General features: G+C 34.9%; 2 protein-coding genes across 3 annotated transcripts in view; one reads left to right on the forward strand and one right to left on the reverse strand.

Annotated features, from left to right (window-relative positions):
• Positions 1–17,312, reverse strand: part of LOC136037375 (gametocyte-specific factor 1-like) — a 47,731-nt gene extending 30,419 nt beyond the window's left edge. For both annotated transcript variants that reach the window (XM_065720108.1, XM_065720115.1), the window contains exons 1-3: positions 17,209–17,312; positions 4,914–5,044; positions 908–1,040 (exon numbers count right to left, since the gene is read on the reverse strand). In XM_065720108.1, the coding sequence (XP_065576180.1) occupies positions 908–1,040; positions 4,914–5,036 (256 nt within the window). In that variant the 5' untranslated portion in view covers positions 5,037–5,044; positions 17,209–17,312. The remainder of the gene's footprint in view (positions 1–907; positions 1,041–4,913; positions 5,045–17,208) is intronic.
• A 4,869-nt stretch (positions 17,313–22,181) lies between these two features.
• The window catches only part of LOC136037389 (ATP-dependent DNA helicase Q5-like), a 94,855-nt gene continuing 92,537 nt past the window's right edge, over positions 22,182–24,499 (forward strand). The window contains exon 1 of the mRNA XM_065720129.1: positions 22,182–22,211. The gene's annotated coding sequence lies outside the window, so the exon portion shown is untranslated. The remainder of the gene's footprint in view (positions 22,212–24,499) is intronic.

Genomic DNA, 24,499 nt, shown 5'->3' on the forward strand with positions numbered 1-24,499 from the left:
AAAATTAATAGGTAAATATAATCTGTTATCCTTATTACTAATCTTATCGAACTTTTTCCTTTTTGAAATAAATTTCGTTTTAGTTAGAATGCAAATTGTATCACATATCACTTTAAAATTGTCAACAATCTATTTATACGCAAAGACAATGGGACAGCCAAGAATGTTGTACATTCGTAAGTTTTACGTAGTTAAATATATATATATATATATATATATATATATATATATATATATATATATATATATATATATATATATATATATATATATATATATATATATATATATATATATCACAGGTGGGACACAGGGACACAACTACAATGGCGCGTAACTAATATGGCGCGTGACGAATTGCGAACGCGGGGGGCTTGGGGGGGGGGCGCGAAGCGCCCCCACCAACTAGGTGTTTGGGTGGCGCGAAGCACCACCCCAACAGCTAGTATATATATATATATATATATATATATATATATATATATATATATATAACACGTTTCTACATTAATAGTTTTATTAGTGATTATTTCTTTCCCTGTTTCTGCTTAAAAATCAAATCATCAGAATGAAATTTAAATTTTGAACATTCAGGATGGGGAATATTAATCACATCAATTGAAAGTCATCGTAATTGTGGGTTGTTAACAAAAGAAACGACCGAATTATTTAAAATAATAAAATTATTAAATTATAAATAATTACATTTATATAATGTACAAATACGTTTATTGCAAATAATTACGATAATTAGTAAAGGATCTCCCAGGACGCCTAAAATCCAAGTTTTTACAAGTCTCGGGTTGATCATATATACTAAAAATCTGCCTAATTTACGTTTTCTACAATACTAGACACATAAACGCCAGGTTTCTACACAAGATAAGGATATTTGCAGATTACTTACCTGGAGGATTGGCATTTAACGCTATCTTCCTATCCGGACACACATTTTCGTGTGATATAATCTCAGTCTTCAAAAAAATATGCGTTTGATTAAACCTGCATGATGTCATTTTTGCGGCCAACTCTGGATGATTCTAAGAAAAAAAATTATTGTAATGTTCACAAACTTTTTATCCTTTAAATTTTTTTCAGCTTTAGGCACATGCCATCTTTACTTTTTTTTCCACTGGGTGTTCAGTGTCCATTACAAAATAATTTCATAAAATAAGTTTTCAGATATCTTGAACACATTTAGATGTTGTATTTTTCACACATGTTCAAGGTTCAGGGTTTCAATTTAAACTTCGGTACAAACCCCGAAAAGTTTCAACACACACAATATAAAGAGGCTCAAGCCAGAGACACAAGGTCGTTGACAAAAACCAAAAATGTCCAATGCTTCTTTCCCCTGAAGGATATTCCAAGTCTCCTGACCCCCAAGATAAGGATCCCCTCTTGCCCTCCCCCCACACTAAAAATGCTGTTGCTACGCCAATAAGGTTAGTTACTCTGTATATGGTACCAGTGTTTTTTTTTTCTATTTTTTATGGACTGAGCCTGCTTTTTTGCCACTTTGACAAATCTGCTTCCTCCTTTTTGTATGTGCCAGATACAGTCCTAAAGAACAAACTTAAGGCTTTTTTAGAAGAACTGGAGTATGAATTGTATGAAAGTTACATATTGAATTCTGGAACACAGAGGAAACATAAGTTACTCTTTTGGTGCAAGTTTTCATTTATACAATACACTAAATGAGCGAAACTCATGACACTTAGCAATATGATTAAAATGTAATTAAAGCGGGATATGCCAAGGTTAATTGATTTTCATTTATGTGCCTTCTCAAAAATTACGTTTATAATGTGCCCAACGAGATTTTTATCTATATGAGACAATTGTACCCATTTCCGGGAGAAGCTTCAGAGATGGGACGCAAGGCGTCAGTATTATAGCTTGAATCAACGTTTGAAATTATCCATACTATAAACAGATTTAACAAGATTTTAAATATCATGGTTTATTCCAGGAAATCATTTCCAGGAAAAGCTTCATTTCCATGCGTCAGGATTATAGCTTGAAATTATCCATACTATAGACAGATATAACAAGATTTTAAATATCATGGTTTATTCATTTGTAAACTCTCTTTCTTCCACAAAACCTCCTTTTATAGTTTACCTTAAGACTGAACGAGTTCAAAAATTTGAGTGTAAAATGCTAATTTTTGAGGTATCAGGACCCCCATCCCTAAACACACACAACAATCCAGAACCCCTGTTCCATAATAGCTGCTGCACGATTATACATCACTGCACATAATTTTATGGAACATCAACTGAATCAGCTTAGTTCAATAAAGCTATAGAATAAATGTTTCAGGTTTTAGAATCGGGTTTCGGGTTTAAAACCGACTGGCTTCTAAAACCAGGCAGCTTAATATAGTGTTTTTTGATATTTTTGAATCAATTAACAACTTGTTAATTTCCAGTCTATAGCAACTAGACATAGCACATAGCAAATAATTTTACGAAACATCAAATTAATCAGCTTAGTTCAATAAAGCTATAGAATAAATGTTTCGGGTTTTAGAATCGGGTTTCGGGTTTAAAACCGACTGGCTTCTAAAACGAGGCAGCTTAATATAGTGTTTTTTGCTATTTCTGAATCAATTAACAACTTGTTAATTTCCAGTCTATAGTAACTAGACATAGCACATAACACATAATTTTATGAAATATCAAATTAATCAGCTTAGTTCAATAAAGCTATAGAATAAACGTTTCATGTATTAGAATCGGGTTTCGGGTTTCAAACCGACTGGCTTCTAAAACCAGGTAGTTTAATATAGTGATTTTTGATATTTCTGAATCGATTTACAACTTGTTAATTTCCAGTCTATAGCAACTAGACATAACACATAACACATAATTTTATGAAACATCAAATTAATCAGCTTAGTTCAATAAAGCTATAGAATAAATGTTTCAGGTTTTAGAATCAGGTTTCGGGTTTAAAACCAACTGGCTTCTAAAACCAGGCAGCTTAATATAGTGTTTTTTGATATTTTTGAATCAATTAACAACTTGTGAATTTCCAATCTATAGCAACTAGACATAGCACATAGCACATAATTTTATGAAACATCAAATTAATCAGCATAGTTCAATAAAGCTATAGAATAAATGTTTATGTTAACACATTGTTTGAATGACATGACTTTTTAGGAACGAAGTTGCCACCACGTGATACTACTCCTTCTAATTATTTTTTGGTGTTTTTAAATCGATAAACAACTTGTTAATTTCCAGTTTATAGCAACTAAACCCTCTCTGGGACAAAATCATATTTCGCAGGAAACGCAACATTACTGTAGCAGTTTTTTCGATTGCTTGAAAGGGGCAATAAAACTTTAAATTTTTGCTAGAATATGCAATTTCTCAAGTTTTTAGGACCACTGGTTCGATACGACCTCTATGGAAAAAGGACACCCAGCTGTGATAATCCAAAAAAAATCCAACATTTTTGAACATAGACGCTTGAAACTGCTATAACCACGGAACTCTGAAGTGGCAAATTCGAGTGTGTCATATCCGTCAAGATTACCTGCTCTCTTGTGATGTTTACTCTCAATCTCAAAAATCATGACTCATGCTCAATGATCATGCCTCATCTATTACAACCACATCGATTCAGCATCGCTTAGGGCTTTAGTATTCGCCTCTTGAGACCTCAGCCGCTTAAATGGAATAGAAAAGGGGAATTGTAACCTATATCAAATGTTTCAAGAATTCAAACTGGGTTTATTATTTAGGCTGTCAGAATAAGCAAGAGAATAGCATAATCTTAGATTAATGTGTCATAGGTAATGGATGAATTAATATATAGGACAGGAATATTTCCCTTAGAAAGACTAAGAACCACTGCCAGGAGTGCCATCCTTTGAGATTTTGCCCTAAATTTTATAAAAATGTACTTTGTGACAACATATTTGTGACTATGATTATTTTAGTTTTTATATTATGTACCTTTTCATTCATATACACAAATTGATTACGACTGAATTCTACCCTTGAAATGGCTACAACGGGACCTTCGATGTGCTGAATTTGAGGGTGTAATTTTCGACAAAATCACTTACTTTCTTGTGGGGTTTTCTCTCTTTCTCTAAAATCGAATGAATATTTTCAGGCTTGTAACTTTTGATGGGCAATTTTAAGCTTAATGAATTGTATATAGTTGAAATCGCCGTACAAAGCTAATCGTAACAATGTAGACTAGATATTGGAACCAACACTTCAATTCTTAGAGTTTCACTTATTAGGAATCTATTTCACACCTTACTTGCTGTTCATTACCATAAACTCTTTTACTCAAATTGCACTGTTCTTAGCCCTAAGCATAGAATTTTTCACTCATGCGAAAGAAATTCATTTTCTTTTGTCGTTTTAGTCGATGTCGACAAAAAACTCAACATTGTAGAAAACAGAGAGCTAAGCTAATTCATTCAATCAATGAGTCCGTCATACCACGTGATGACTATCCAATCGAAGTGATTGCACAAACAATATATGCTACGTAAATAAAAATCCTACAGAAGTAGCATTTCCAACAGAAACATGCATTTCTGCAGAGTCTTTGTCCCCCCCCCCCTACAAAAGAAAAAAATTGGATTTTCATGATTTTCCTAATGATTTCATATATTCTTCTACATATTTTTTTCTAGTTTTTGTGTTTCTTATTTAAAGTTTAACTTAAACTAAAGGTTAAAGTAGCCTTAATAGAACAAATGACATAAAAGTTTTACATTTTGTGCAGTCCTGGAGGGAGGCTGAAATGGCTTCCTCCTAAGTAAATTTTTGTCCCTCCCCTCTAGAGGATTAGATCTATGAGCACCGCAAGTCTACTATAAAGTCACAAATTATAAATTTCTCTTATCAATAAGTGAAAGTAAAATAGTTATTGGTTACCACTGCACACTTTACGACATGGCGCTGGAAACGGTCTTCATACAAAACATGAACCGGATCATACGGGCATACGATATTTGGCATTACAACAGGGTCGTTGTTATGTACGTATCTTGACGTCATTTTCCTATCTAAAAAAGAAGGATAATTAAAACGATGAAAAAGTATTGAAAAAGTGAGAGCAAAACTGAGGTAGTAAAGTTCCGCAAACATAGCAAATACAAAATTCGGTCATTGAGTTTGTTGTTCTTTTTTTTTAAATACAGAAATCAAATTTCTTGTATGGTTCATTACTAAAACATTTTTGTAATTTCACACATTGATTTGATCAAATCTGCAACTAAATTTAAAACATTAAAGAATAGATTCACGTTATAAATGACAAGCAATTAGCATGGTTGAAAAAAAGAATGACCATAGTATTTCAATACAGCTAAACAAGGGCACCCGCAGATAATGAAAAAAATTACTTACCCCCTAAATAAATTTTAGGATAGAATATGGTTACAAAAAACCAAAAAAGTAGTTCGTCAACGAGTTGAGTATCAATGTCTACGTCATTAACTAGTGATTTTAACTCTAGAACCAATGAAAGGAAAAAATTAAATCCAATTCCTGTTCCGCAAGTTCAGTGCATAAAATTCAAGGATGTCCCAGTGTTACCAGATGTCTGGTTTAAAGTTCGCTGAAATAATAGTCAAATTACCCCCCCCCAACCCCCCACCCCCGAAAAAATGCGCTGATTTGAAAATTCAATGCGCAACCGCCTAGAAGAGTGCCAAAATGGCGCAAATCCAAACCGTTTAGCCACTTTGGGATGTACTGTGGGTAAAGCAGTCATGGATCAAAGCAAAAATTATTGAAGTTCAAGCATCTGTCCCTTTTAACCGGATCTTGAGAAGGGTAACAAATTGAAGACAGGACTGTGACGATTTTGTCCATTTAAATATCACGATATTGACACTTGAATACACCGACAAACAAAAGGCAGATGTACAAATGGAGATACTTATTTTTTACATATAAAATAAAATAAAATTCAACAAAATTTCAAAATGTGAGGTTTCATGGCAAATAAATTAACCACTTTTTCAATATGCACTTCTTATTCAAGGATAGATAAGTGGCATAGTCCACTGACACGGTCCTTTGACATTGCACTTCTTATCCATTTTTACTCCTATTAGCGTGCTGAAAATTGTACACATATCAAACAGTTCGTGGTAACGAACTTAGTATTTTTGCCAGAAGGCAGATCACGGATGCATGTTTATTTGTTTTTTGTTGTTTTTTTTGTTTGTTTTTTTCGAGGGGTGATCGTACCGACCCAGTGGTCCGAGAATCTTGCGAGAGGGCTGATTCTAACGGAAATGAAAAGTTCTAGTGTCCTTTTTAAGTGACCAAAAAAATTGGAGGGCACCTAGGTCCCCTCCCACGCTAATTATTTTCCCAAAGTCACCGGATAAAAATTCTGAAATAGTCATTTATTCAGCGTAGTCAAAAAGCCTTATAACTATGTCTTTGGGGACGACTTACGCCCCCACAGTCCCCGTGGGAGGGGCCAAAATTACAAACTTTGACCAGTGCTTACATATAGTAATGGTTATTTGGAAGAGTACAGACGTTTTCAGGGGGATTTTTAAGGTTAAGGGGGGGGGGGGTGAGAAGGGGGGAATATTTTGGGGGAGCTTTCCTTGGAGGAATTTGTCATGGGGGAAGAAAAGTTTCATGAAGGGAGAGCAGGATTTTCTAGCATTATTTAAAAAAAATGAAAAAATAAATATGAAAAAGCTTTTTCAACTGAAAGTAAGGAGAACCATTAAAACTTAAACGAACAGAAATTATTACGTCTATGATGGTCTCACCTCCTCCTAATACCTCACTTTTACACTAAAGCATTTTTAGTAATTTAAACTATTTATTCTACGGCTTTTGTGATTCAGGGGTAATTCTTAAGAAATTGGGACAAGATTTAAGCTTTAGTGTAAAGAGCGAGGTACTGACGCGGGAGTGAATCCCTTCATATACGTATTAAAACCATGAGAATACGGAAGTTCATTACGAAGCTAATTTGTAAGTTACGTATATCTTTTCCTAATAAACATTCGTAAAAAATTTTAAGTTCTAGTTGCCTTTTTAAGTAACCAAAAAATCGGAGGGCAACTAGGCCTCCTCCCCTGCTCCTTTTTTCTCAACTCGATCAAAACTACAAGAAAGCCAATTAGCCAAAAAAATAATTATGCAAATTTCGTTTTAATTATTCTTCTGCGGAGAGCCAAAATCAAAAGATGCATTGATTCAAAAACGTTCAGAAATTAAACAAAAAATACAAATTTTTTTTAACGGGAAGTAAGGAGCGACATTAAAACTTAAAACGAACAGAAATTACTTCGCATATGAAAGGGCTGCTTCCTCATCAACGCCCCGCTCTTTACGCTAAAGAGCCCTAGAGTAGCAGCAATACAAAATGAAAAAAAAAATCTAAATAACACAAACAAAATTGACATAAACAAAAATTATACACCAAATAGAAGAACCACTCATTCCTCATCAACACCTACTAAAAACTTTCCCTCTTTATACTCGTAAGCAATCCTTCGTCAAACCTCTCTTACCAATGCTTTTTGACTACAGACAACCATATAGAATTATCTTCGAGGTGAATAAGCAGATATTAGAAAATAATTTGTTGCTTTTTTTTACCTGAAAGACCTTCCGCTAATAAATGTAGTCGCGAGACAAACAGACCATTTTAATGGATTTCGAGATTGCAGACAGAATGAAGGTATGCTCGTGTTCTAGGAGATTAACCAACAGCATTTTATCAAGGTAAATAGTCACATCAATGTTTTTCCACAGGTCATACAATGTTGTCAACTGACCAATAAAACTGTCAAGAAATTTAGCATATATTCAAGATGCATTCCTCATTAATTCCAGGTAGTCATCTTTTTGTGTTTTATTAAATTTTAAGGTGCAGTTTCAAAACCTCAAATGCCTCTTGATTAAAGATTCAATAACTGGACCTAAGTATGCGATGAATGTTGATTTTCTAATATAGTGACGAATTGTATAAGGGGTAATAAGGGATGTAATAATAGGCATAAGGGGTGTTACTTCGGCGAACTTCAAATTACACTGCACAGTCACTATAATTTTACTGAATAGAAGTTCATTATTACTTCCGTCAGCTTAAAAAAGACTAGTTAACTGTCGAACGTGCCTCGATACTTTTAGTAAATTGACTTGTACTCCCTGCAGCATCTGGCTTTAAGGAATGCAAAGGTACTACTTTTATTTTATTTGGATATTTCCTTCAGGAGGATCGCTGTTCTGTACATCTACTGCAAAGCAAAAAAGGGAAAAAAGAAAGACAAACAGGTCATAATCTAGCTTTCATTTTCGGTGCTGAAATTCAGGTAAAACTCTAAATTAGGGATTTCTTGCTACTTGGAAACTAGTTGAATTAGGTGAATCAAAGTTTCCAGAATGAAATATGACATATACATTTATTAAAAAAAAAAGAAAAAAACACTATCCGTCATTCGCCTGCCAAGAAAGGCAATAAGCTCGGAAGGGCAAGCGAGGTTACCACCTACAGCTAATTAAAACCCCATTCTTATCACGCTACTCAACACAAAAGAAACTCAATTGATGAAGGAAGAAAAGAAAAAAGAGAAAGAGGAAAAGACATGAAGAAGGCAGAAAAAAATTAACAGCAAAAAATCAGGGAAATGCCTTGAATAGAATGAAAACCTAGAGCGGGCTTCACATCAAAGTCATTAACAAGATAAGACTTCTTTGTCTGTGACTTGAAGGCCGGAAGACTAGGCGCATTTTTCACACACTCGGGTAATACATTCCAAACATGGGGACCACAATGCTGAATCACAAAACATGCCCGAGTGGCACTCCTAAGCTCATGAGTTAAGTTATCAGCTTTTCTTGTATTAAGATCATGACGGTCTCTATTAAAAGTAAAAAGATTTTCAAAAGCAGGGATGAGCAGGTGATTCAAATATTTGTACGAGAAAATCACGACTTGGTAATCCTGAGTTTGGGATACATCCATGAACTTATTCTTTTTAAAAAGATCATGAGCAGGAACCTCATTAGAATCGTAAAATTCCGAAAAAAATTTACAGCTCTATTCTGAAGTTTTTGTACTCTTTTGAAACATGTTACAAAATCACTTGCCCATATAGAGAATCCGTAGCTAATATATGGACAAATATATAGAAAAATAAATCATTTTTAGAATCTCTTTTGGGACTAGATTTTTAATTGTTCGCATCACTTCAAGACCTGTGCTAAATTTTTCAATTTTTAATTTTGAATGGTTTTTCCCCGACAGGTTTTCATCAATTAAAAACCCCAAATACTTTGTTGTTGCTACTCTTTTTATCATGTTTCCTTGAACCGAGATTTGATCATTTCCAACACGATTAAAGTCTAGATAACATCACGAAAAATTTTTTAGAAAAGTTTATGGTTAACAAATTTTGTTGAGAAAAACTTAGAAATTCAGAGACTGCATTAGGAATTGTATTATACAAAACATCTAGCGAAGACGCAACTAGAAAGAGCAAAGCGTCATCTGCAAACAGGATGACACCAGCCTCCAACAGGTAATGCTTCATTCGATCAATAAAAATGATGAAAAGGAGGGGTCCCAGGATTGACCCTTGAGGGACCCCCCACTCTATTTTCTTTTTTGAAGATAAAAATGATTCATTCTGTACTATCTGATACCGATTGTGTAGATATGACGAAAACTATTCCAGACTTGAACCCTTCATCCCAATCGAGTCAAGAGCTTGAATAAGCTCTGAGTGGTCCACCGTAAAGAATACTTTTCTCATATCCAAAAACACAGCTGCGGGTATGAGACCAGCTTCAAACGCATCATTAATCCAATCAAGCAATTTCAGAACTGCAATATCCGTAGATTGCCCTTATCCGAACCCAAATTGGTTTTCAATTAGAATTTTATTCTTTTCAATAGCTTAACTGGGCATGTACCACTTTCTCATATAACTTAGAAAGAAATGGGAGAATTGATATAGGTCTTCGATTCGATGGGTCATCTTTTTTCCCTTCTTTATGATGAGGAAACTCTCTTGCAATCTTTACTGCTTCCAGGAAGACTCCACGATCCAGAGAAAGGTTGATGAGGTGCGTCAAGACAGGTAAGACACTCGTTTTTGCGGCTTTTATGAGTTTCAGCGAAAACTCATCCACTCAGCTAGAACTCGACTTCACCCTAGCCAGGAATTGTGTCACTTCCCGTTTCGAATATCTTACAAATTCAAAGGATATCACACTTCCAGACTGCCTTTCAAATACAGATCCGAAACTCGCAGATGTGCGTAGGCTAGCCCGCTCTTGATCGCAAAGTCTTTATCCTTCATTTGCAAAATAACCACACAGAAATTCAGCTGTCCATGTATTCCATGTTTCCAGTGTATTTTTTATATTCCCTTAATTTTCATGAAATTCTTTTTGGAAATGAAGTTTCTGAGTTTTCCATTTTACTGATATTCCAATTTTTTTTGGAATTTTATAAAATTACTTTATAAATTTTTTACCATTCATTTTTTCTTTCGATGAAGAGGATTCCGATCCTACCTACGAGCCATATTGTAAGGTGATCCCTAACCCAATTATTGGGTACCTTCATTAATCAAAAGGCATAGACCGCCCCACTCCATGGTTGTCCATTCTCTTCGCTCGCAAACATATCCCGGAAAAGAAAAATCCCCGTGACTTGCCAGGGGTGGATCCAGGATTTTCTTTAGGGGGGGGCGCATAATAGGTTACTTCGATTGCGAACAAAAACATACCTGCAATTTAAAGGGAACCTCGATAATTATGTGTCGTAGGTAAAAAGTGAAAACGGTCGTAATTTAATCTAAAATCTGGTATGGTTAAAGTTCTAATAAATCCGTTGAAATTGAAATGGTATAAAAATATTGATACAAAAATAGTAAGTTATAAAAGCCGTCCCGCCATAAAAAAAAAGCTGTTCACCATCTATAAAAAATATAATATTTTCTGAGTGTTTTTTTGCCTTTGTACTTCTTACCGCTATAGCGAGTGATTTAAGCTTTTTATTGTCGAAACAAGATTGATCTTGAACCGTCTTTTGGGGTCATGCACTCTTTTTGACAATTTGAAGAGGTCAAACCATTTAGCATGTTGCTTAACTTTATGTAATCGCTTGGTAACTATTATATAAAAAACCAGTTTTTTTAACTGAAAGTAAGGAGCGACATTAAAACTTAAAACGAACAGAAATTACTTCGTATATGAAAGGGGATGCTTCCCCATCAACGCTCCGCTCTTTACGCTAAAGTTTGACTCTCGACTCTACTTTTTAAAGGAGTAAAAAACTTTAGCGCAAAGAGCGGGGCGTTTATGAAGAAGCAACCCCTTTCATATACGAAGTAATTTCTGTTCGTTTTAAGTTTTAATGTCGTTCCTTAATTTCAGTTAAAAAAAACTTGTTTTTTTAATTTAATTTCTGGACGTTTTTGAATCAATGCATGTTTTGATTTTGGCTCTCTGCAGAGGAATAATTAAAAAGAAATTTGCATGTTTTTTTGTTTTTGGCTAAATAGCTTTCTCATAGTTTTGATCGAATAATTTTGAGAAAAAAGGAGCGGTGGAGGAAGCCTAGATTCCCTCCAATTTTTTGGTTACTTAAAAGGCAAGTAGAACTTTTATTTTTTTACGAATGTTTTTATTAGTAAAAGATATGAGGAATTTATAAATTAGCTTACGTAACGAACTTTTGTATTCTCATGTTTTTATCACATACATGACGGAATTCACCCCGCTTGTCAGTATCTTGCTCTTTACATTGAAGCTTAAATTTTGTCCCAATTCATAAAGAATGACCCCTGAATCACAAAAGCCCTAGAATAAAAAGTTGAAATTACTAAAAATAGTTTAGCGTAAAGAGCGAGGTATTAGGAGGAGGTGAGCCCCTCATATACGTAATAACTTCTGTTCGTTTTAAGTTTAAATGCTGCTCCTTACTTCCAGTTGAAAAAACTTTTTCATATTTATTTTTTCGATTTTTTTATATAATGTTTGAAAATCCTGCGCTCCCTTCCTGGAAATTTTATTCCCACATGACAAATTCCTCGATGGAAAGTTCCTCCAACATACCCCCTCTTCTTAAACCCTCCCCCCAACCACAAAATCCCCCTGAAAACGTCTGTAGCCTACACTTCCCAATACCCATTACTATATGTAAGCACTGGTCAAAGTTTGTAACTTGTAGCCCCTCCCACGGGGACTGTGGCGGAGTAAGTCGTCCCCAAAGGCATAGTTATAAGGTTTTTCGACTACGCTGAATAAAATGACTATCTCAGAATTTTGATCCGTTGACTTTGGAAAAATAACTAGCGTGGGAGGGGACCTATTTGCCCTCCATTTTTTTGGTCACTTAAATAGGGCACTAGAACTTTTCATTTCCGTTAGAATGACCCCTCTCGAAACATTCTAGGACCACTGGATCGATACGATCGCCCCTGGGGGGAAAAAACGAACAAAAAAATAAACACGCATCCGTGATTTGCCTTCTGGCAAAAAATACAAAATTCCACATTTTTGTAGATAGGAGCTTGAAACTTCTACAATAGGGTTCTCTGATACACTGAATCTGATGGTGTGATTTTCGTGGTTTTGGTGGTTGTTTCCCCTATTTTCTAAAATGAGGCAAATTTTCTCAGGCTCACAACTTTTGATGGGTAAGACTAAACTTGATGAAACTTTATATATTTAAAATCAGCATTAAAATGCGATGCTTTTGATGTAGCCATTGGTATCAAAATTCCATTTTTAGAGTTTTGGTTACTATTGAGCCGGGTCACTCCTTACTACAGTTCGTTACCCCGAACTGTTTGATGATATTAATAAAGAAAAGGAATTATTTCGGGGAGGGGGGTGGGTTATCAATATAAATAAGGCCGTACTAAATATTACGGGGGGGATCAATTTAAAGGATGTGATGTTACAGGAGTTAAACGATTGAAACATTAAGGTAGAGGTATACTACTGATAATAGCCACTATTTTCGGCAAGTGAATCATCTTAGAAGTGGATGGGTCTTAAGAGCGTTCCTAAGACCAAGGGATTGATACCTGGTGTCTGAATACATAAGCAAAGATGATTTACAAAACAATGACTTTATTTCAGTACTTACATACAAATTGTCCGGTAAATGTACTTCTACAAATTAAGTATTGAAACACGCATAAAAGCAGGCTTAGAGACAAGTCTATATTGCTCCAAAATCCTCTTAAGACTAGCACTTGACTTACACTCATCTAAAACTTGACTGTCTAACAACACTTTCTGCTTGACGTACCTATATCCTGCTTTTTCGCGGCGTTTGACCTCTCCCCAAAAGTATATCACGCCTTGGCAATAATATTGGTATTTTCATCTTGATAAGATGTTATTCTCTTACAAAATTAACTAGACATATCCATTCGCTATTTTTATGGCACTTGGTATTAATCAACTGACATATTGCGATGGCAAATTCTGTTGGTCTTTCCCGGTTTTGCTACTTTAGGCACTTCCAGATAAGCTAGGACAATGAAATTTGGCATGGATATCAGGGACCAGACAAGATTAAATTAGAAATAGTCGTTTCCCTGATTAGACCATCTGGGGGGAGTGAGGGGCTGGTTAATTCGGAGAAAAGAGAAAAAATGAAGTATTTTTAACTTACAAACGGGTGATCAAATCTTAATGAAATTTGATGTTTGGAAGGATATCTTGTCTCAGAGCTCTGATTTTAAATCCCGACCAGATCCGGTGACACTGGGGGAGTTGGGGGGACCTTAAAATCTTGGAAAACACTTAGAGTGAAGGGATTGGGATGAAAATTAGTGGAAAAAATCAGTCCAAGTCCTAGATACGTAACCGACATAACCAGAACGAATCTACTCTCTTTGGGGGAGTTGGGGAAGGGGAAGGGTTAATTCTGAGAAATCAGAAAAAATGAGCTACTTTAAGGGACGACCATCTGGGGGGGGGGAGGCGCCGGTTAATTCGGAGAAAATAGAAAAATGAAGCATTTTTAACTTAAGAACGGGTGATCGGACCTTAATGAAATTTGATGTTTGGAATGATATTGTGTCTCAGAGCTCATATTTTTAAATCCGGACCGGATCCAGTGACATTGGGGGGGGGGGAGTTGGGGGGAACCTAAAATATTGGAAAACACTTAAAGTTGAGGGATTGGGATGAAACTTGGTGGGAAAAATAAGCACAAGTCCTAGATACGTGATTGACATAACCAGAATGGATCTGCTCTCTTTGTGGAAGTTGGGGGATGGGTTAATTCTGAAAAATTAGAAAAATGAGGTATTTTTAACTTATGAAGGAGTGATCGTATCTTAATGAAATTTCATATTTAGAAGGACCTCGTAATTCAGATATCTTATTTTAAATCCCGACTGGATCCAGTATCATTGGGGGAGGGGGGACCAGAAATCTTGGAAAATGCTTAAAGCAGAGATCAGGATGAAGGTTGGTGGGAAGAATAACCATAAGTCCAAGATACATGACTGACATAACCAGACCAGATCCACACTCTATGGTGGAGTTGGGGGGGGGGGGGGGTAATTTGGAAAAAATGGAAAAAATTAGGTATTTGTTACTTACTAATTGGTGATCAGATCTTAATGAAATTTGATACTTAGAAGGATCTTGTGCTTTAGAAATTATTTCAAATTCCGACCAGATCCGACATTGGAGGGAGTTGGAGGAGGAAACCGGAATTCTTGGAAACCATGCAAATTGAGGTATCTTACAAGGAATCTCATGACAGAGATGCTTCATTTTCAATTCGAATCGGATCCGGGGATATAGAGGGTTGGAGGGGGGAAACAGAAATCTTGGAAATTGGAAATCTTGGAAAACGCTTAAAGCAGAGAAATCGGGATGAAACTTGATGGGAAGAATAAGCACAAGTTATAGATACCTGATTTACTTAATTGGAACGAATCCATTCTCTTTGGGGGAGCTGCGGGTTGTTAATTTGGAAAAATTAGAAAAATTGAGGTATTTTTAACTTAAGAACGGGTGACCGGATCTTAATGAAATTTGATATTAGGAAGGAATTCATGTCTTAGAGCTCTTATTTCAAGTCTCGACCAGATCTGCTGACATTGGGGGGGAGTTGGAAGGGGAAACCGGAAATCTTGGAAAACGCTCAGAGTGGAGAGAGATCAGGATGACACTTGATGGGTAGAATAAGCAAATGTTGTAGATATGTGATTGACGTAATCGGACTGGATCCGCTCTCTTCAGGGAAGTTAGGGGGTGAGGTTCAGTGCTTTGGCGAGTTTGGTGCTTCTGGACTTGCTAGGAAAATGAAAATTGGTAGGCGTGTAAGGGAGCTGCACAAATTGACTTGATAAAGACGTTTTCCCCGATTCGACCATCTGGGGGGCTGAAGGGAGAGGAAAATTATAAAAAAATGAGGTATATTTAACTTACAAATGAGTGACCAGACCTAAAAGAATTTTGACATTTAGAAGGACCTTGTGACTCAGGGCTCTTATTCTAAATCCCGATCAGCATTAGGCCTCTGATTTTCCTTTTAAATCAATCTATTAATTCTTAGAATTTTACTAGAGCTCACACCATATGCGCTCTTGGCTCTTTCAACCTTGTCACAAGTGCCATATATAGTGCCATAAAATATATATTGAACATTAAATACTATTTCTTTTGGGGGTATAACAAGAAAAACAGAATGAAGATATAGAAATACATAAATGACATTTAAAACAGGGGTTTTAAGTATAGGCAATAAAGCACTAACTAATCACTGTTTCTAAAATAGTATTTTAATAAAAAGTGTCAACTTTGACAAAATCTCAAAAATTTACTAATCAGAATTTTACTTTTCATATCAATGTAGTGTATCTTAAAACCTTTTAAGTTCTACATATTTTCCTAAGTTACAGAAATCTCAATTTAATAAGAAAAGTCTATTTCTGTATTTCCACAACCGCCATATCTATTCATTACAAGGTTGATGTCTACTTCAATATTTTGGTGAATGTTTATAATGGCTAGTCCTGTCAGTTTAGAGCTCTTTGTTAGCATTTTCTCTTCTATTCATCGTAAGTAATTCGAATAAAGATGCATGTAATTATGTGCTTCAAACTAAGTATATGAGTCGAAATACTCCTTAAAAAACAAAAAATTATGTGTTTGTTATTTTTGTATTCGATAGGCATAGATTGGTGATTTAATTTCTCAGGGTTTTAAGCTGTGAAGATGTCTAATTATTTTTTTTTAGTTGCCTTTTCAATCATGGAAATATGATTTGATGGCATGTATCAAAATAAGTATAAAATCCTAAACATGCAATTGGGATTGGCAAAATTGTGAAGCTAAAGACTGTTTTGTTATACTTTATTTAAAACAAAGAAAGGCCTACAAAAATTGTTAAAGGTCACTGCCCTCTATTGAGAGAAAGGGTAGGAGTAAGTTCTTCAAAATATCTTCCCTGGACATTTTGTCTGTAGATCCAACTCTGAAAGTTTCATGTTCCAAACCTAACCTCTTTCCTTGTTAGCAATTAAATTCTTAAAAAATGGTAAAATTCTAGTCAATTGACTTCTTGCTATCTTTGAAAGTTGTTGGGCTAAGGAATTGAAACTTTCAGGGATGTGTCTACAGGCTAAAGTAGGCTATATCCTTATATACTTTTTTAGCCTGGTTTCAAAAATTGCAAATGGACCTGTATTTCCTAAATTTAGAAAAATACCATATACAATATATATAGTATGGCTTAAAATTCTATTCAAATAACAGGAAGGCCAATTATATTTTCATAACTAAAACCAGAGAAAAGAAACTGATAACTAAACTAAAGGTAAAATATTGATTTATCAAGACCTCAATAGGCATGACCTGTGAATTAAGCAGATTTCTAAGATTTAGAAATCAGAAGAGGACTAACATATAGCCTAGGCCAAGTTTGGCAATACCTTCTCAAAGTATATATTTGGCCCTGGATTCATTACTGAAAGTTTCAGTTTTCTAATCTAGCCCCTTTCCAAGATAGCAAAATTTTGTTAAACTGGAATTTCACGGAACAACACCTTATCAAGGATTTTACCCTGGTCTGAGGCTATTTCTTTTCTCTAGCCTAGCCTACTCAAATCTATAATAGGCTATAACCAGCTGTAGGCTTGAAGTTTTGTCTAAATTCTATTCGTTGCAAAAGAAAGTAGTTTAAAAGATGTAGAAGACATACCTCTTAATGGTTTAGCTTTCAAAATTTTTCTAGTTTTGGCCTTTTATTTCTCCTTATAAACAGTGTTGCTAGATAGGATTGCGCTTTCTTAAACCCAAAATTATTCTTTGTTGGACAGAATTATGCTACGCCTTTTGTTCTTTTCCTGAATTCATAAACAAGTTAAACAGTTGTAGCCTATTTTGGCTTCTTTTTTTCACGAAAAACAAATCTGACTGTGTCTTGTCTTCATAAAAGCTTTAAATTGAATATACTCTGACAATGATACTGATTTATTTCTGAGCCACTAGGGAAACAAAAGCACGGTATAAACAAAGGAAAGCGGAACTACAAACAGAATGACTAAATACAGGATAAAAACGGTTTTGTCGCAAGTTGTCTTTTTTCCAGAAGCTTTGAAAACATAGTGTCTGACTTAATCAGGAAAATTTTACTTAATATGCGTAAAAAAGAAAAGATTGCACTTATATACACAAATCTTCCAATCTTGTCTTTTCGAGTAAATCGCTTCTAGAAAGACCACATAATGTTTTTTAGAATAGTGGAACCTTATCTGATTTTGTGTAGGTATGTATCTGCAGCAAACTGTATATTTTGTTCTTAGTTGTCATTTCAGTCACTGAGTCTGCGTTTGAATGCAGTAGGAACACTACTGTCAACGTTTAGGTCCATGAATCCCTGAGCACCCAAAAAAGTGTATTTTTCAGCCAGGTTTTGTCCTTAATTTTGTTTATAAAATCTTCATCTTGATATCCGAAAATAGAGATTTTTTACCCTTTGTGTTATTGACAAAAATACATTTTATAAACCACTTTCAAAACAGCTAGTTAACATGAAATATAAAGAAAACAAAAAAAACGAATCCTTTAACACATTCATATAGAAGAATTCAATGTGGAAGCACATAATTCGTTAAAACATGTAAACGATATAAAATTACATTTAGAAGCTTAAGGCTCATCTTCCAGCGAGAATTTCTTTTGACACGGCTGACAAGTATGGTTAGCATGAGGGTTAGTATTTCAATTTCCTTCGGTAGCTTAAGTGGGAACTTTCAGAGAATGCTTAGAGGGGAATACCATCCGACCAAAATTTAATATGTGCACACTACTACTAATACTGCTATCACCGCTGCATTTACTACAACTGCTTCTACCAGCATTTCAACTATTACTTGTATAGAAGCTACTTGTAAGTAGTTTCTATACAAAATTTCTATACAAGAGATGAAAATTTCAAGAAGCACATGAATATGCAGATTACCAAAAGGGCACATCAGCAATGTCATAGCAATAGCTAATTGTATTAAGTTGAAACTTCCAGGACCTGGTGAGAAGGATTTTCATCTAAACAAAAAATAATACTTTAATCCCACCGCTGCTACTAAAACTACTGCTATTAATACTGTTATTAGAAATACCGATACTACTATGTGACTATTACTACTACTACCTAATTGTATGAAGGTGAAATTACCAAGAAATTTTGAACGGGAAAGGTAATCTGAATCACAGCAAGCAATATCTTTAGAACAGTTTTGGTGTGTCAAGTTGAAACTAACAGAGGTTGTTGTGGGGATGTTGAACTAACTGAAGGGATCCATGCTTGAATAAGACAATGGCCTGGCTCGCAATATTTCACAATAATTCTCTCAAGATGTAGATTTTCAAACAAGATGTTCTTCATACTGTAGCTCATGAAGGAGTTTCTATTTTGCGGAACGCATGAATCTGACCATGTTATTAACATCCTAATATCAGGAAACGTCTGAAACACTTTATCGAGAATACCTGCCAAAGTACTTGCAATGTCATTTTCGCACCTACCACCTTGTATCTCGGACCAAAAGGCGCAGCAAACTTTGCTGATAGACTCCCCTGAGTTTTTTCGTAAAATGTAATTTAGCTGTGAGGTTGTAGACTGTAATCTTTCTTTTTAGTGAAAAGAAAACATTTTCTAGATCAACAACTTTCCACTCACTGCTGCAGAAAGAAACAATGTGAAAGAAACAACAGTGTATTTGCTCGATACATATTCCAAAAACGTGACCAGTGTGAAGGAGAGAGTGTAGAGAAATGTATCACAGAATTGAAAAATTTGGTGAATGCTTGTAACTATGATAGTGCTGACGAAATGGTTCAGGACAAAATAGTTAGTGGCATAAGAGACCCGAAAATTAGAGAAAAACTTCTCCTAGAAAAAGCGCTAGGCTCGCTTCTCTTCACTTTGTATGGACACAAAACAAAACTAGAGAACTCCTCATATGGCAGTGACTTAACACACACTTGAAAAAAGGCGCTTGGCTCACCTCTCACCGGGTATTATATACACTAAGTACAGACTTCAACAGAATGCCAGTAAAACTGAGAAAAGCACATGTAAGGACATGCACGCAATCGATAGGACAAAAACGGATGAAATAATCAGTAGCTACAATGATGTCTTACAAGGAATGGGAAAATTTGGCGGAGAGTGCCATCTATATCCGAAGGACAATGCAGTCCCTACAGCCTACCCAGCAAGAAGAATTCCCTCATCACTTCGAGGAAAGTTAGAAGCAGAACTTAAACGGATGGAAGAACAGGGAATAATCAAAAAAGTCTCTAAACCAACTGACTGGGTTAATTCAATGGTCGCCGTAGAAGAAAAGGATGGCAGTCTAAAAATTTGCATCAACCCCTTAGATTTGAACAAATCAATCAGAAGACCATTCTACCCTATTCCCTCACTGGAAGACGTAGTATCCAAAATACATGGGGTAAAATACTTCAGCAAACTGGATGCAAGGTCGGGGTATTGGTCACTAGTTTTGGATGATGAATCTGCAGACTTAACAACATTCAATACCATCTTTGGCAGATACCGTTTTAAAGGGATGCCGTTTGGCATCATCTCTGCCCAGGATGACTTCCAAAGAGGAATGGAAGAGGTTCTCGAGGGGTTAGACGGGTTTGCTTTGATAATTGATGACCTCCTGGTTTTTGGTTCAACCCTTGAGGAACACAATAAGCGATTAGAAGCTGTACTTGAGAGAGCCAGAGCAAAAGGTGTTAAGTTAAACAAAGCAACATGCAGTTTTTGTGTGACAAGTGTGACATATTTCGGACAAGTCATCGGTGAACAAGGAATTTTCGCTATTATGTAATTGTTTATATGTCTGAATATATGAATGACTTAAGTTCGAGGGGGAGAATTGTAAAGTTATGAAAGAGGTACATTTTACGTGACCGGTATAAAATCAAAACGTGGTATATATGCAGGCATGATGATTTTTGAGGATCTCTACTCTTGCTGCAAACTATTCAAAGGCGAAGAAAATTGAATAAAGACAATTTTACATCTGTTGTAATCTACGAAAGCAATAAATTTTTCTGTAATTTTAGTTTCAATCTGGTTTTCTCTTAAGATTAAATGCATAATAATAAAGTATATTATTGATTGAATAAAGTGATCCCTTTGCCAGGAATCCTTGTTGTTCGTGTTTTGTTTCATTTTGCATGCAAGTTCAATTGCTCTTTGTGTTTGAGAGTTTTTTCCTAAAAGAATTCAGAATAAACTTGTTTCTAAAAAAATAATGGAACATATTCCCTATTTTCAAACAACCGTCGCTAATTTGGTGTCTGCCCCCCCCCCCTGGAAAATATTCTGCCGGTGTCCTTGGCACCGTCTTAAAAAGGACAATGACCAACCATTCAATAAAACCTTTTATACACCAGGACATAGCTTACAACCCTTGCTCTGGGGCCTTGTTCACCCTGAACATATTATCTTTCAGCTATTTCGATCAAAATGTCTATCTCACAATTTCGATTGGAAGATTTTGGGGGAAAAAGGATGTCAGGGGGGATAGTTACCTTTCAATGCTTTTGACTCTATATAGAAAAGAGCTACAACTATATACTTCCAATAAAATGAGCCTCATCTAAAGTTCACATAACCAGTCCATCCACAAGAACTACATATTCCCCAGGGGGAATATGAATAAATAACAACCCCTGTCTCTGACCCTGAGGGTTATGCCCACCTCAAAAGCTTTCTTATATGATCTTTGGACTAGTTTTGGAACTAATGGCTACCTCAAATTTTTATCAGATGTCTTTTGGCGACATTTCTGTGGGATAACTACCCTCCAATCACTTTGACTCTTAAAAAGGGTGCTATAATTTCTGATTACTGGTCCAATTATAAGACAACTCTTTCTATAAAGCCTTATTTCGCCCCTAGGTATAACTTATAACAATTACCCTGAGAGTGATTGGGGGTTGTTATCGTCAAAGATATACTTACTGGACTTTTCATCAATGCAGAAAATGGCTCAAAATTTTTATTAGATGTGTTTGGGGAAATGACAGGCGGAGTGTGGGGGGTTTATTTGCCTTTCCATTACTTTTGACTATCGAATAGGGCAATATTAATTTCCATTTCTAACCTAATTAGCCCTTTTATAAGTTTCTAAGGCAACGTGTTCTTTACTTAGTGCCATAGTTGAAATAAAAACAAAAATTAAATAAATAATACTTTGTGCCTACATCACTCTTTGCTTAGGTTATGCTATTTGGCTGCCTATGGTTTTCTTTGTTTTGGGTTCTATTTATCAGTTGATGGTTATTTGTGGTAGTTTTATGTTTGGAGGATTATTTGACTTTATTTCTGCTCATGTTTGGTTTAACAGAGCTCTCTACTTTCCTTTAAAAAAAGTTGTTTTGTGGAGTAAATTTTCTAAAAGCAATCAATTAAAAGTTTTGGTTGTGTTAATTTACAAGAAAAAATCAATTAAAACCAGACGATACTTTTTCGAGTTTTTGCTACTTGATTCCATGCTATCTTTTTTCTTTATCCTTATCAAAACAGAATGGAATGCTGAAGTTAAGATGCGCTGTTTAGATGCCAGAAAACTTTCAAGTGAGAAGTTAGGCGAAGGAAAATGGCATATAAAGTATGACTTGGCAACAGCATAATCAAGTAGGGTATTTTAAATTATCAACACGTTATCCAATAGCTAGGCATGTTAGGATCTCTTCTAAATTAATTACATGTTTATTTTTAATTTCACTATTGTAGTGGTAGGAAGCTTGTGATGAAATTACTGAATAAAAGTTGTCAATACCAAAAAGGAGGGGAAACTAAGTAGGGTAGGTAAATTTTCCTTGCACTTTTACCTGATTGGCAAGGACTTGTCTATGTATCAATTGACTTGGTACTATAATGAGTTTCTAGTAGTAGCAACACACATTAGTAAAGATTGTCAGTTGAACAATAAAACAGTTAAGTTTTGCTATTTGAAAAAAAACATAAGTAAGCTCAGGTAGCTTCTTTTTTCCCCTTTGATTGCTTGTTAAATTTGTTTTTGTTTATTCAGATTTGACTTTTCCTTATATTTATCTTAAAAAAGTTTTTTCCACTAAAGAGATAGGCCTATTCAAAGAAAAGTAAAGAGCTACATTAAACTAAAGATGAACAGAAATAAAGTCAAATAATTGTCCAAACATAAAACTACCATAAATCACCATTAGCAAATATATGAAAGCCAAAACAAACAAAAATTACCATCAATAACAGAGTTAAACCCAAAACATACAGAAACTAAGAGTAGGGCTGACAATCCCCATGTCTTCCAAAGACCAGAACATAATTTACATTTTACAGAAACCAAACCTGATTTCAATCTGTGTGTTTCTTTTTCTCATAATGTAAAAAAAGAAAATAAGTCTCCATCATAACAAAGATTATTAAAAACAATTATTAAAATTTAAACAAGCAGAAATTAAGTTGGGCATGACACCCCCATGTTTTCTAAAGATCAGAATGTATTTTGTACTTTACTAAAAACAATCTCCATTTTAAGCTGTATGTTTCTATTTCTCATAATATAAAAAGAAAAAGAAAATAAATCACTGTCATAGCCAAGATTATAGAAAAGAAGCAAATGAATCCTGATTGACATTTTAATCAAACATTTAAAATGTATTCTGTTTCAGTAAAGTGCAAATTATGTTCTGGTTAAACAGTTTGTGGTAACAAACTGTAAGTAAGGAGTGACCCAGCTCAATAGTAATGAAAAACTCTAAAAAAAAAGAATTTTGATGCCAATAGATACATCAAAAGAATATAATTTTTATTCTGATTTCAAATATACAAGTTTTATCAAGTTTATTTGCACCCATCAAAAGTCACCAGCCAGAGGAAATTACCTTATTTTTGAAAAAAGGGAAAACACCCTTTTTGCCAGAAGAAAGATCATGGATGTGTGATTATTTATTTGTTTCTTCTTCCAGGGGTGATTGTGTTCACCCAGTGGTTCTAGAATATTGCCAGAGGGCTCATTCAAATGGAAATTAAAATTTCTAGTTCCTTTGTTATGTGATCAAAAAACTGGAGGACAGCTAGACCCTCTCCCATGCTCATTTTCTCCCCTAAGTCACCTGATCAAAATTTTGAGATAGCCATTTTGTTTTAGCATAGTCAAAAAAATCTAAAAACTATGTCTAAGGACAACTTAATCCCCTACAGTCCCCAGGGGAAAGACTGCAAGTTATGAACTTTGCCCACAGTTTACAAGTATTGACTATTGTAAAGTATACAGATGTTTTGAGGGGGATTTTTTTCTGGTGAGGGGATAGAGGCTTACAAGGGAGGATCTTTCATTGGGAGAAGGAAATTCTCCATGAAGAGCTTGCTGGATTTCCCAGCATTATTTAAAACAAGACCAAAAATTAAATAATAAAAAGCAAGTCCTTTCAACTGAAAGGGAGGAGTAACATAAAAACTTAAAATGAACAGAAATTATTACTTATATGAAGGGTTTGCCCCCCTCATCAATACCTTGCTCTTTACACTAAAGGCTTTTTAGTACTTTCAAAAGAGCTATTTATTTTAATTAAATAACCTTTGTGATTCAGGGGTCATTTTTAAGTCCTACTCCTGTTTTTGGTAGTTTTTGCTTTTTGGAGTTTCACTTTGTTAGTTATTTTGGGTTTTTCTAAATGAAACCCTTTTAGGTTTTATTTCTTTGTTGATTGAGATTTATAGCAGCTTTTATTTGACTCTATTTTTATCCATCTTAGGTTTAATATAGGTTCTTAACTTTTCTTTGAAAAATCTCTTTTGAAAAGTTTTTTAAGACTAATTTCTGTTAGTTTCTACTTGACATAGTCTTTTTTATTGGTCAAGAAAAGAATTTTTCAAATCTTTTCAGTTTTTCTTTATAAGAACCCTGATTTTGGCTGGTTAATATGTTGGACAAAATCTTGGGACAATTTTTAATGATAAAATCCACATAGTCTTTGAGGTT

Source organism: Artemia franciscana, chromosome 2, assembly GCF_032884065.1.
Source record: "Artemia franciscana chromosome 2, ASM3288406v1, whole genome shotgun sequence".
NCBI lineage: Eukaryota > Metazoa > Arthropoda > Branchiopoda > Anostraca > Artemiidae > Artemia > Artemia franciscana.